The 14,899-nt window shown below is 36.5% G+C and overlaps 1 protein-coding gene across 2 annotated transcripts in view; it reads left to right on the top strand.

Moving 5' to 3' along the window:
• Nucleotides 1-14,899, top strand: part of TFEC (transcription factor EC) — a 73,407-nt gene that overhangs the window by 41,991 nt on the left and 16,517 nt on the right. The window contains exons 4-5 of one of the 2 annotated variants that reach the window (XM_054225017.1): nucleotides 11,785-11,899; nucleotides 12,773-12,826. In XM_054225017.1, coding sequence (XP_054080992.1) covers nucleotides 11,785-11,899; nucleotides 12,773-12,826 — 169 coding nt within the window. Of the gene's footprint in view, nucleotides 1-11,784; nucleotides 11,900-12,769; nucleotides 12,827-14,899 lie in introns of both variants that reach the window. The other variant, XM_054225009.1, reaches the window with a different exon arrangement.

The following is a 14,899-nucleotide window of genomic DNA, read 5'->3' as shown; positions in this document are numbered from 1 at the left end:
AGTATTTCACACAATATTGTAGTTTGAGGCTGAAATGGGCAGCGCACAGCTCTCTTGCAAGCTCTGAGTCCTCCAAATATATTGGGTATGAGTGTTTGTGATTTATCTCGTGCTGTAGAAAAGGTCTTCATAGCATAGACCGTACAATACTTTGGGTCAGGAGAACTGCAACCTACTTTTACATAGTTGCAGCATTCAAAAGCTGTGCAAAATGCCCAAATAGCTCAGCTCTGTCTCTAACACTCTAACAATACAATGTCTAATAACCCCTCTCTATTTTGAGAGTAGATGTCTCTGGCTGAAGGGAGCCAGAAGACTCAGGCTTCATACAACTGGAGTAATTTTTTTTATAGCTATAAATTGAAGGAAAAGTTCATTTTTTTCCTCTTTGTTTTTCTCTTTTGGAAAGGCAAATAGGCACAAATGGAAGTATTATTCTACAGTACACAGTTTGTATATAAGTACCTCTCACAAACACGGTCTTCATCTCAGAGCTTAACACATGTTGAAGAGCGGTAGGAGAAAAGGATAGATAAAACATGTTTCTAATTCTCCTAATATGCTCATTTGTTTTTAGTAAAAATGTGCTTTGATAGCATATCCTGATCTTTTAGATACACTGCATGTCTCTGAAAGTCTTTGTGGGCTCTGCATATTGGAAACAACCCATAAGGAAATTTTAATGCTTTTTAGCATTAGACTAACTTCAACATCAACATTGGCTAATATGGTCCCTCACTGAGGAAACGTGCTAGTGGTATTTTACTGCAGAAATACACAACTAGGATCTGTTAGTTTTACAGAAATCAATGATTTATCAATGTTTGATTAACCTTATCTCATTATCAACTAGTAGGACAACAAAGGAAGTTGAATTCGTCTCACCTAATCCATGCACATTTAGTTCACTTACCTGCAGCTGAATGTCTCACTCTTGTCTCCATTACTATACAGAAGCAATTCCAGCCTGCAATTTATCTCACTGATTTTAGATGTAACGTTTAGTATGAAATGAGTAGCACCAAACAAGCCTATGTTTCCCTCCTTGAATCCAAGGGGATTCTAAAGAACTCGCTCAAATACACATTCACACTGTAAATATCTGTATTCGGTCATATTTGCAGCCTTTGAGGACAGTAAAACAAAAGATACATATGAAAACTATAAAAACAGAGGTTTCTCTCTTCGCTATAAGTACCCTCAATTTCCTCAAGAAATCACAGTGTCTAAGAATATAAAAATCAGCATTTTGGAGTAGATCTTGAACTGGCGGACAAAGGAAAGGATTTTGAACGTGTGTTGTCATATTGCAGTTTGCCTTCGTTGATGGGTAATGCATTTTTTCAATGCCTGGGCACTCCTTGCTAATTCTAAGCTTTCGTGCAGCAGGATCTGCAAGTAAATTCCTGCTGCTTGGGGCCACCAGGCAGATTCTGTCTTATCCCAAAGCCCCGAGGCACAGCCTCTGCTGCATGTCTCGTGATGGTGTCTGTACACAGCAATGCAAGACCTGAAGTCCGAAGTAGATGACAGAGGAGGCTATGTTAAGCTCCTTGGGGCCTATAGCATATAGATTATTATCACTTCTTGAGTTAAACTTTATGAATTTCTGTCAATGGCATTTACACAGGTAGAATAAAAGACTTGTGAGCTCAGATGCAACAACAGTGACCACTTTGTTTTCCAGGCACAGTCAAGCTTCTTACTGCAACATAAAACTAATTTCTGGAAAACACATATTTGTGGAGGGCCATTTGGAGAAATATTTTGAGAAAAATTTCCTGAAAGATACAGCCAAGGCCTTCCATGACCTTTACTATATGTGTACAGTAGTTTACTATGCATTTATGTGAATAAACACTTGTGAGTATATCTGAAATCAACTACTACAGAAAGGAATTACAACCAAAATGAAACTCTGTGTGGGACATGTTAATCTATCTGAATACACTAGATAACAGAAATGATTAGACACTTTGCTGTAACGTATTCAGATACTTAGGTGATATGTGAAATGTCTGAAGATATAATATAAAGTATATAATATGTATAGAGTACATAATATAAATACTGGTAATAGAGATGTTAGCATCTATATTTAAGACAAAATGTCCCATATTCTAATCCTGCAAAAAATCCCCAAACCTAGTTTTCACTTGTCCCTCAGCCTCAATTTTTCACTTTTCTTACGTTTTTGTGCTGACGTTTATTCATTGTTTTTAGAGGGAAAAATTTAGTTATTTGGTATATACATTTACGTGTGGTAGCCAGAGAAATAGAAGTTGTTGGATGGAAGCAGGAATTAGTACATTAGCTGCTGTTAGTAGTGAAATAATCTTAGTAAAAGAGCTAAAAGTGCTGTCATTTAGTTGTCATCTTTGGGTTTCCGACCCTGGAGATTAGTGGGGCAGTACTCTAGTGACATTTGATTTCCAGCTGCCAGTTGGGTGACGGCAAGATCACACCACTTCACTTTTGGTCCGTGCCTGTTATGTTAGCTTTGTAACCAGAAAAACCACAAAAAGATAAAAACATATAGTTAAGAGATGATAACTGAAGGAACAGAAGTCTCCAGCAAAAGGCTGATTCTCCAGAAAATTCGTTTGCTTGGTCATATTTGATCAGACATTTATCTAGACAATGGACTTCTATGTATATGATCAGGGCAGGAATGTACTGTAACTGGGAATATGAACAGAGTTCATTTTTCTCTGATGAATAATGAACCAGCCTGATGATCATTATTTGAAGATAAAAAATGAACCATTTTTCATGCATAATATATAATATGTATTATAATATATCTGAACATTAAGTCCCTGGTTGAGCAGTGTGTAATTATGAACCATGTTAAAGATAAATATAGAAGGAGATACAATTTGTTCTAAGGAAAACAAGTCTGAAAAGGGAAGCATTTGCTTTTCTGCTGTTCTCTTTAGATAATAAAAAGACAAAGAGGAACATTTGGGCATTAGTTATTACTAGAGATAGCCTATTTTCAAATATAAGTATTTTACATTGCAATTACAAAAAGACCTAAAATATTTAGCCGTGAATGAGATCTTCTTGTTCTAGACTCTGAAAACAGTATACTACAATTTTTTTCATAGTTGACAGTGTAAACACATCCTTACAAAGAAAAAAGGATGTCACAGTCTTTGTTGTTCACCTTTCTTCAAGCAACACAGCAATTGCAAAAGAAAGCCAGAGGTTGAACCCCAGTCTCTGAGTACAGGACTTTTATTGACCCACAAGATTATTCATTCTGTCTGCAATACCTGCAAATTAGACGAAAAGTCCCAATTAACTAAAATGTGCATTGAAGATACAAGAATTACCCTTGTCAAAAATTGGAAATACCTGGTATACTACTACCTGGTATACCTGGTATATAATTTAGAAAATGGCTTTGGGTTATTATACACTTATTGATCAACTCACTATTCGGTCAAATTCAATGCATATTTTGAAATTCATCCGTGAACTTCAAAGACTGCAAAGTGATTTTGTTTACCTGTCCTGAATAAATGGGAAAGGAATGAGAAGGAATTAAGTTTGTGTTTTTTATTTTTTTGTATCTCATTATTACAAATACTGAATAAACTGAATTTTACTTGATACGTAAAATGAACTGTGGACGCAGTTCCAAATTTAGGTTTCTACATTTGGGATGCCTATGATATTAGCATAAAAGCTGTGCAAAATCCCCGCTTTGATTCTTAATTAAAATGAATAAGCAAGAACCACATTGAAATGGATGGGTGCTAACATTTTTTGTGGCTAAGAGGGAGAAGTAGCCTCATTTTACAAAACTGTTCTTTGAAGTGATGCTATCAATTAGGTTCATGAGAACATGATTTAAGTGGGTTATATTTAGGGGTGGGAAAGAATAAAGTATTGTGCCAATATTTCACATGTGAACATGTTAGTCTAGATGCAGTCTGCGCAAGTACTAATTTTTACCCAAGTACTAATTTTTACCAAGCACCAAAAGAAATTTTCTCTTGCAGATACAGTGCCGAACCTTTCAGGTTCTATATAGTTTCTTCTTGTGACAAATAAAGCAGCATGTGCTATGCTTCCCTGATATTTGCGTTTCCCAAGTCTGTAGGTGCAGTACAGGCAATCTGACCATGGGCCAATGATCCTCAGAACGGTCTGTACTGCACAGCAGCTACTCTGGATGTATGCCATACTTCTGTTACCGCAGGAACTATAGGCGTGTAGATACACTTGGTGAGTTGCATGTCTGCGGTTATTAACTTGGAAAAGAGGATAGCAAAGGAAGTTTCTGCTAGCAGGACTATTCCCGCAGCTTGCTTCCTGCTTGCCCTCTTTTTCATGGGCTGTTCCAAGCTGGGCAGAATGAAGACCTCTGGCAGAGGCAGTCTGGTCCTGACCTCTGTATTATCTGGGGATGTTTTCTGATCATAGGCTTGGGCTGGTGAATGTGCCTGGGGAACTAAGGTCCTGGGAGAAATGGTAGCTGGAAATAAGCCGCCACCAACAGGACAGTCTATCCTGCTGCCTGCTCCCAGGTCCCTCAAGGGAAATGATGTCTTTGTTGAAAAGCTCTTGCTATCCTAGGATTTAGCCATTTTAGGTAACTAGAACATGTGAGGTGTCTGCTCTGTAAAAATGTACATACCCTCTGTCACTTCCATGATTAGTGACATCCTTTTGGATGTATGGAGAGCCGTTTGCTCTGTAATTAGTCTTTCTAGTTAGTCTTGCATATCCAGGGTTTGTTGATTGTAGCCTTCTTTCATGAAGGCATATTAGTAAAATACAATACAGATCGTATAGAAAGAAACTGAACAGGATTCTTTTCGGGTTAAAGGGGAAAGCTAAAGAGAGGGTAAAGATTTTGTTAAAAGAGAAGATATTAATGAAGTGCTCCAAGAATCAATCCTCAGCCACAGTTTATTTAATATTTTCATTAGTGACCTTGGTACAAAAAATACGTTTATGCTGATGAAATTTACTGAGGTAGCAAAAGTAGAAAGTATTGCCAATACAAAGGAAGATGAGGATATCATAGAGGAAGAATTATATGACTGTGATGACAGAATAGTATAAATGGAAGGAATGTAATAGTACTGAGTGCAAGGTCATTCATTTAAATACTAATAACAGGAATGTCTGCAGTAAGCTGAGAGCTCATTAACTGGAGATGACAGAGAAAGATCTGGTTACATTAGTTGCTCAGAGGATGACTATAAGCCATCAAAATGATGGGACTGCAGAAAGGAGATAAATATGAACTTAGGATCCATCACGAGAGAGATTTCCAAGAGACACAAGGAAATATCCACTGTGGAATTCACTGGTTACAAAACTTTTCAAATGTTGTAGACCAACAAAGGTGTCCACCCATCAGAAACACTAATTCAAAGCAGGAAAGGTAGACAGATGCCTATTAGGACAAATCATAGCATGGGAATTCTGGCTAAAGCAGCATGGCCAGTTCCACTTGACAAAACAAAGGCTTAAGGGAGCTGTGGTCACTCACAATAATCACATGGGGAGGTTACAGAATGAATTTTATATGTTAAAAAAACATGAAACCAAAATAAAATTTGTCTAGGAATGGAAATACAAAGAAAACTTTTTAACAATAATTTGTGATCATTCAACTTTTGGAACACACTGCATAAAAATTCTGGAGATGTGAAACTTAATTGGTTTTAAGACATAGCATTATTGGTTTGTGAAATGGATTATGTGATGATACGTTAAATGAACCTACTATCCAGGAAATGCTTTCTAGTTCAGGGTCCCTGTGTCTAGACTGGGCATTACCACATTCAGCAGAATTTTTAAATTCAGAAAAATCTAGCTGACTTTGGAACAGGGTTGAGCTGTTATTTTCTAGCTATGCAACAATGACTGATAGAGCCATGATCCTTACAGCCTTGGATGTTAGTGTAATACAAATACAGCATACAAATATTAGCCAAAATGGAAAAATACTTAAATAGTATCCGATTGCGTCAGTGAACTTTATCGTGACATAGAGCTGTCCAGGGACTATGGGTTACAGGCACAGACAATCCTCATCCATGTGTTTTATTATCATATTAATAATCCTTCACTTTTTTTCCTGGAAGATATGGAAGTGCTATTTGGTTGAAGTCTTCCTTGAAATTACATGACATTTACCAATAGCTGCCATGCTATGGGATTTGAAATACTGCATCATTTCCCTTAATGAGGTATCGTTTTTTCCTGGCTTAGTAACGTTTCCCTTTAAAAATAAAGCATGACTTGGTACTAGAGACCGCAAATTGTGATCACGGTTGTCCATTGCTAGACGTCCATGTGGGTAACGAACCCTTAATATTCGCCACACCATCCTGGCCACAAAGCAGTTCAGGCACAAGTATTGAATATAACAAGCTCCTCTGGATGAGGCCTTTACAGTACTTGTCTTGGACACTGCCAGCAAGCACGAGGTCACAGGCTCCTGCGAGGTGCTGCTGAGCTCAAGCCAGGCACTCGCTCAGGTACTCCGGCTGAAGTTTGCTTTTATAATTGGTCTAAGCTTCAAAGTTGAGCATCTTTCAGGACTGAGCCCCATGAATGGAAATTCTCATGTTCCAGTCTTTGCACACAGGCATTGAAGATCCCATGACACTTTACACAAAAGGAAGAACGTTAACCCCAATGTCCTTGCCAAATGCTAACTTCGTTAATTACAGTCTGCTTTCTTTAATTCTCCTTGCAGTTTTAATTAGATATGGTATTATTCTCTTCCTGTACCACACTGTCACTGGTTATTCCCACTTAACCATTTGCTGTGTTAAAGGTTGTTAGTCTTTTGTCCATGCATTTTAGAAGCAGGAAAAATGGCTAATTATATACTGCTATTTTTATTACGTGTGTGCTCACCCTTTATGAGCCACTTGCATCTAAATTCTCAGACACACATACATAAATATGTGTATCATGAATGGAAAGGCTTGGAAATTATGTGACTTACCAGGACTTCTCAGAACAACACAGGTGTGAATCGATATAGCTCATGACACCTGCAGGATAAATAAATTATTTCCTGGGAATTATGAATTTTCATACACAAATGTCTGCATTTCCTCATCTCTAAACCAAAAGCAAGAAGATGCTTTTGATGCAGTATAATCAGCTGGAGTTTTAAAGTGCTTTGGTATTCATCAGATTTGACAGTGCTAGATAATTGTAAGATCATCATTGTGCACATATCATATAATTATACCATTGCAAATGATTTGTACTTTTAGTAAGATTGCATTGAATTTTTGTAAGATTATCTCAATGTATATATTTATCTTGTAATGTAGAACTGGAAACTATTTGAAACCCTGGTACTGAAAATACTTTCCCTGCTTACATGACATTGTAAGAAATAAATTGCATTATGGTGTATGGAGTTTTGGTGCACATCCAAATGACTAGACGTATTTTGACACACTATTTCTATAATATATTGTGCTATATATTTTAATTTTTTGACTTTAAAATCAGTTATTTCCCAGATGTCTACATTTCTAAAAAAGTCTCCCGGTTTGACAGAAAAACCCCCTATCTTTCCTCATGTTATATCAAAATTGGCCAACTTCTATTTTAAGATTGTTCTCAGTGTTCAGTAGCATTAGCACGGAAATTCCTTGGGATTTGCCATGCTTGATATCAATACAGGACAAATTCAGGTAGAGAGTTTCAACAAAACACTTTGATCCATTTTTGACTTTGTATTTTTAAAACCCACTCATAATCAGAAATGCGAATATTTACCAAGAAAGATCCAGTCTGGTTTGCTTTGTTGTTCTTATGTGATTTTTTTAAAATAAGAGTTTATTTGGAAATTTTCACAGTAGGACCACAGTGAGGTTTCATGAGAAGGTACATGTGGAAAGCCTGCAACAGTCACCCCAGGTTTTCTTTAGAGTCAATAAGAAGAAACAGGGGTGATTCAGTTCACTCTAAGTGTACAAGTCGGGTCAGATTAATCACCCCCTATTTCTTCTCCTGATCCTAAATCCTGACAATGAGAGTTATTCCTTGCACACTAATTCATAGCAGATTTTTCCGTGTGTCGCCATTTCCATAGGAACGAAGTGACTGTCAAAGGTAGTCTAATTTATGGGTGAACACTTTTCCCTACTCTAAGTGTGAAAATGCTGGGCTGGTTAACTGAGAATGAAGACAGTGTGTCAAAGGAAGATCATCAGTGGCTCTACCCACAAAGAAGTCACTTATACCTCTTAGTGGCCGTTACAATATGCTGGAGATTTCTGCCAAATGCACAGGAAGAAAGAGGCAGTTGATAGTGCAGTTGGCTCAACTGCTTTTGTACTGAGCAGAATCACCCAGACGGATGGTGAAGGGAAGACAGCAAACCAAAGGCTGGATGGGATGTAGGTATGAAGAAAAGAACCTTTTTTTGTGTGTGTCCTTTTTACAGCCAGATAAGTAAGCTGTTTATTCTGTTATCCACTCCTTCAGCACGCTGAGTGAGACAATGACGGACTTAAGGAGGGTCAAATCATTATCTATTGACAAAAAGTAACCTACCTATGGATTATTGAAAGTGGTCGTATTTTTCACACTGGTGAATGTTTCAGTTAGAAAGACAGATTCTGCAGCTCAGAAATTAGTGCTTTTGGATAGGTAAATGAGTGCGAATTTTGTAGGCTCTCTGTGACAGTGCTGTTGAATAGGGTTATTTTCTGATGTCCAAGTTCTGGAGAATAATTTAAGACAGTTAACATTACATCAAAGTTTCTATTTAATGGCGTGGCAGAACACTGGTTTTGACACTCTTAGTGATTAACACACATGTGAATCATTCTAATTAGTGAGGTTATAGGAATGTATCCATTAGTAGATGAATAACTTGGGTTTGGGTTTCATTTTCATCATCTCCACATGGGAGTTATGACTCTGCTTTCCCAATGACTGAAAAAAATTGCAAAATGATGAGCGGAAAACTGCTGGAGACCATCTGTGTGAAACAAAGACAATAGGGACATTTGTGAAAATATTTTATGCCTTTCACTGCCCAATGGAAGCATTAGTGCAGCCAGACATAGACCACAGACAGATACTCGCTTGCAGCCCTGGCTGTGTGGGATGACACTGCCCCAGCAGTTCTGCTGATGGAAGGAGGTGGTTGGACTCTTGTCACTCCAGACAATGGCAAATGAGTTAGATGGAACATCATGAGTTAGATTACACATCAACTGTGTAATCAAATTCAGCTGAAATGCTTGCCTTTGGCTTTAAGTTGAGTTTACTCACCCTCTTTTGAACCCTCACACATTTCTGAACTTTCATGTATGTTAGAATTATTTTTTCATTACCAGCTAAGTTGGCCATTCATGACCTTTTCTCTTGGATTTGGGCCTTGTCATTTGAATACACTATAGAAATTTAAAAATAGTTCAAGGATAAAGATGAGTTACTGCTTGAAAATTAGAAGTAATCATTGAGGTATGTCATGTGTTTGTGTCAAATTGTGTTTTATAATTCTGATTTTTCCATTAATGGTATTGATAGTCTTATAAATTGAAAAGATTACCACCGATTTCATGCAAGTTATTGAACTCATGTACACAGCTGTGTGAAATATATAAAATATGATAGATATGCATTTCTTATTTGTTAGCTTATTTATTAGATTATATTATTTTCAATGGTTACTATTTCGTAGCATTTCACAAAAACAGTAGCCTAAACCACGTAACAGCCTTATCCAAAGTCCACTGGAACAAGTGTAGGAGTCACACTGACTCTCATTTTTTTATATCAGCACTAAATATGAAAATTCTGTTTTCATATCACTTCAATATTATTTACATGAATGTAGAAAGTCATAAAATATGTGTCTAGGGCTAATATGAGTTCACTCTTGTTATATAGTTATGCTATCCCTGGAACAAAGGAAATGCGAAGGTAAAGCTGCAGCGAATGCTGTAATACTTGTCAGTTTACCACTCTGGAATGAAACAAAGGTGCTTAACGTGCGAATGCGCTTAGCGTTCAAATCCCGCATATTAAACATAGCTTGTTCTTGAGTAATACTCAACTAGATTCCAAACATTCTTTAAAAAAGTGTTTTCATTGAGAGATCAAATATGTAAGAAGATTTTCAGAACTGACTTGCTGTTGTGATTTCTAATGGTGTTTAAGAATTGTCAGTTCTAAGTAATACACCTCTGCAAATATGAGCATGTAATTTATATGTATTCAAAATGATTTCTGATTGCTTAATTTCATTATGGGTTGTACACTGGGAGAATTTAACACAAACTAGGTTCTCAGATAATTTAGTGAAGTTATTAGCTAATTTAGTAAAATTATTATTTAAACACAAACTTATTTACAATTGCAGATTTAATACAAAGACATAGAAAGCACTGCCATGGAAAAATTTCAAACTGAGCAAATCGTTGGGAAAGTGTTTCCATTCAAAATAACTTGTGCTGAAGCTCACACTCTCTACAGGAAGAGAAATGATCAATCTAAAAAAAGCTTGTTCCTAGCAGACCTATTGTTGGTGTCACAGTGACCTGCCTGAAAAATTCCAGGGTGTTTCAGGATCCATGGGTGCAGGGCAGATCCGTAAAAACATGTTTTCTTGTCTATGAAAAACAACTTTCTTAAATAACTCTTAATTTCCTTTCATGTTTTTCTGTCTGAAGTCAGTTGATTTACTCACAATTTTCCTCATATTTTTCACCCGCTTTTTCCTCCTTTCTGTTTCTTGGCCAGGTGGACCCAAACTCAGTGTCTGAGTCCTTCTATGTTGACCCTAAAAGAAAAAAAAAAGTCTGCATAAACTTAATATATATGATAAAATAATAATAATAATAAAATATTGCTCTTATTGCCTTAGAAGGCAATAGGAAGGTAAATCTTTTTTGTGAACCTGGACTTGGACTCTTTTTGTAAAGCTGTTTTCACATGAACATACACAAATATATAAGATAATGGTCAATGCTGAAAGGTTGGTTATATGGTTGTAGAAACTTTACCAAACTTCTACATATTTTACAGCTATTTCAGATATGTAAAATTATTCAAGCAAAATTAATATTTGGAATTTTTGGTTATCTGGAATCCATAGAAAGATACTTCTCTTTGAGAACATTGTATGGATTTATTGAAATAATGTTACATTACATTTTGGAAGGTAATAAGGATGATGGTATACATGGTCATATATGTTATGCATATTAAAACCATTGTGTTATCTGGTCTATCCTGACAACAGCATGGTTTCTTCCCTTAAAACATATTCTTTGATGTTCTATCCACTCTAATTTTAACTATTGCATCTAACTGGGTCACTGAATCTTTAGACTGCTAAACTAGGCGCAGTATGAAGTATGAATTGGGAGTTGAGTGATGTGGTTAAAAAACCACTGCGGAGTAGGTCAAAACCAGCAAGGTTATTTTTACTGTCAACCTAATTCACGTTTGAAGTGCAGTAATGGAAAAACAGACACGTATCCTAAATAACAGGCCATATCCTGCCCTCACTCTGCATCTGAAACCAGCACAAACAGCCCTTGGAAAGCTGCTTGTAGAACAGTGGCAGATTGCGACCCTTCACTTTCAGTTTTACTTAATAGTACTTAATGGCAAACTTTCCCTTTTGATACATATACACAGCTCCTTCTAAAGAATATCAGACTCATATTCAAAAAAGTTAGCTCTTTGTATTTATGTTTTTTTAATCTTTCCAGTCTTTAACTTAATATTTTTTTTTCTTATTCTTCTTTCCTCCCCCTCCCCCTCAAGCTATCTAGCAGCATTTTGGATATATATAACAGTGACCAGGGAATGGCACCAGCTAACATGGGTCTCGCAAATGCTTCTTGCCCAGCTAATCTACCAGTAAAAAGGGAACTCACAGGTAAAAGAAATCTGAGATTTTAGTATTTTATAATTTCAGAAGTGATGATGTTTCTTTTAAAAGGTGAATAAAACCTACCAATGAAATAGATCTCCATAATTAATTTCCTGAGAATTTTAAAGTTTGTAGTTTCATTTAAGGAAAAAAACAATGACCAAGGAGAAATATTTTCTTTCTGTTCTCCTCTTCAGCAATTCAGAAACCATGTTTGCCCTCTGGTTTTTATGTACATCATGCTTCTAATAAAGCTAATTATTTTAGGAAACATAGTGGATTCTTCCACATATTGGCTCCTGATCGGTGGTATAAATAAATTATCATCCATTAAATTTGTTCCAGGGTAGAACAAATAGTTCTTTTAAAAGCTTACAATAAGGCTATTCAAGGTAAATCTATATTAGTGGATTAACAACTTTAAAAGTTACATTCAATTAATCCAAAGAATGCTAACAACCATGTACAGTTTATTAGTGTCACTCAGAGAAAACAGTGAGTTTGTTCAATATCTTACAAATCTGATTAACTCTTGCATTATGGGATATATAAATCCATATTCACATTAGTGTATTGTAAGTTTTATCCTGCTGTAAAATACAGCAAATTAGAGAAAAATACCCCCCCCGTAGCGTTTCTATGTTCTTAAATAAAAAATGTGCAATAAAAAAATCTTAAGCTACCTGCCAGACTTGCTCAAAAATTTAGTACTTGTAGAATATAGATTTGCTTATGATCTTGTTTAATAATAAAAAGAGTAATGAAGTAAAAAGACTAGAAGCCTGGTCTTTGTGACAAGAGGCCATTTTGAAAAGGTGAAAGAAGTACTGGAATTGCAACTTAAGGACTGTTTTAATAAATGTTGCTTTCTGTCAGAAGCAGATACACGAGCAATGGCAAAGGAGAGACAAAAAAAGGATAACCACAATCTCAGTAAGTATATGTTCATCTTCCATCTCATTAAATGGAATGTATGGGGAAAGCAAAAATAATATACATTAGCTACCATGTCTCCATTCTTTTTCTAGGTCAGCATCTTACCAGGGTAATCAAATGGAACTCAGTCTGCAAATATAGCCAACTATATGGCTTTCTACCCTGAAATTAATTTCTGTCTTATTTTTTCTTTCAAAATACTTTGCATATTTTAATGAACTTCTTTCTAGATCATCTCCTGCTCCTGTATTTTTATTCTAGTTGTACATGTATCCTACACTATTCCATTTTATTTGACATCACCTTTAAGAATGACAGTGCAAATCAGACAAGAAAAGAGGTAAATGATGAAAAAAACAACAGCGAAGATCCAGCCTCCTCACACCATACTCACTGAGGCATCCAAGCGAGAGGCTGTATCACTCTATGGGTCATGGGAAGGGAAAAAACATCTACAGAGGCTATCAGACAACTTCCAAATGCTAGTTAAGCACTTAAAGTTGTGGAAATTATATGTCACAAAAGGAGATGGGGGCAGGACTGGGTGAGATACATGATGCTCTGACTCTGCTCTGATACACAAACCCCCGAACTTCTGGAGGCTGGGATCCACTTCTGTTCCCTTCATGGAGAGCAGTGCAGCCACGTACAGATGTTAGGCTGTTCCAAAGGAACAGTCTTCTCTAGTTCAGGCTTAGAACATGATGAAATTCATAGTTCAGTGTCTAAATATTAAACTTATAAAAATAAAAACTGTTTTGGTTTATCCAGAATAGAAAAAAAAATTATCATTTTTATTGCTGAAAGAAGATTGTTTATAAAATTAGGACAACTTTCTGGTACTTAGACTTTCCAGAAGCCATCCTTATTTCTGCCTGTACATTCTTGTGGATTACAGGCAGGCCATGCAGATATTTAGGCCTGCTGCTAGCACATCTTCTCTGAAGTGCCAATGCAGCTGCTGCCTGTCTTTTTTGGGCAGGAATGGGCACTTTTTTCCGGGCAAGGAAAGGTGGTGGGTGGGAGTTGTCTGGAACTGTGAGGAGGGGAAAGACAGGAGCAAGCATACATTAGGGATGCCAGGTCTTACTATTGCCTCCACTCTTTATTTTGGCTCTGAGATCATCCTGCCTGAACACAGAAGACATGTCTGAGAACTGTCCCTCACCACTGGCAACTGAGCTGAAGGCTGTATGCCAGGGTGACAGTGCGCAGATGTGTAACATCTCTTCTTGTTTGGGTCCAGGTGTACACTTCAGAGCTTAAAGTCTCTCTGGAGATGGCTCAACTATTCGATGGCTTGGACATATTAATGTATTACATATAAAGTCTTTATTAGTGTGATTTACTCTTTTATGAGTGCCAGATTTTTTAGAGACGGTATGAAAAATGAGGTATTGGAACTTGATCAGAATTATACAATCATGTTTCAGGTTGAATTAAGGTCCACATTTTACAGGAATGTTCTTGTACCTCCTCATACCAAGGAGGAACTAGAAAAAAAGTTCCTTATGAAAGGTTAAATCCTCAATGAAACCATGAAAAGGGATTTAGACCTAAGAAATGAAACCCATTCATCACGTAACAGAGAGTTTAAACCATTACTGAATGTATTTTGGTGGTGTGTGTTTGTTTGTCGTAAACAAAGGATTAAGGGTGTTATGTTTGTTTGCTATATGGTCATCCTGTCCCTGTAGTTTGAAAAATCATCTTCTGGTTTAGCTTTGGTATAATTTGATACTTGAAATATTATTGCCAACTTAGGATACCAATAGAACTGTAGCAGACATAAATCAGTAAAGCTCCACTGAAATGTGTTTCCAAGCTTCAAAATTTCCCCCCTAATTCACTAGAATAATCGTTGGAAGTTTCTTTTTAGGAAAAACTACAGCAATAGCAAGAAAGAGAATTCTGTAAGTGTCTACTTACGAAGAAATTTTTTTCTTTGCCTTGGTTTATAGCCAATGTTTAGTTGACTTTTTCTGATGGGCATCTGGCAGACCTTTTCCACACTGTAAATACTAATTAAACAACAGCTGTTATGCCATATGACCATAGAGTTAATGCACA

The sequence above is a fragment of the Rissa tridactyla genome, chromosome 1 (genome assembly GCF_028500815.1).
Source record: "Rissa tridactyla isolate bRisTri1 chromosome 1, bRisTri1.patW.cur.20221130, whole genome shotgun sequence".
In the NCBI taxonomy this organism is placed as follows: domain Eukaryota; kingdom Metazoa; phylum Chordata; class Aves; order Charadriiformes; family Laridae; genus Rissa; species Rissa tridactyla.
Note: the sequence above shows the minus strand (reverse complement) of the source record. Positions and strands in the feature narration are given on the sequence as shown.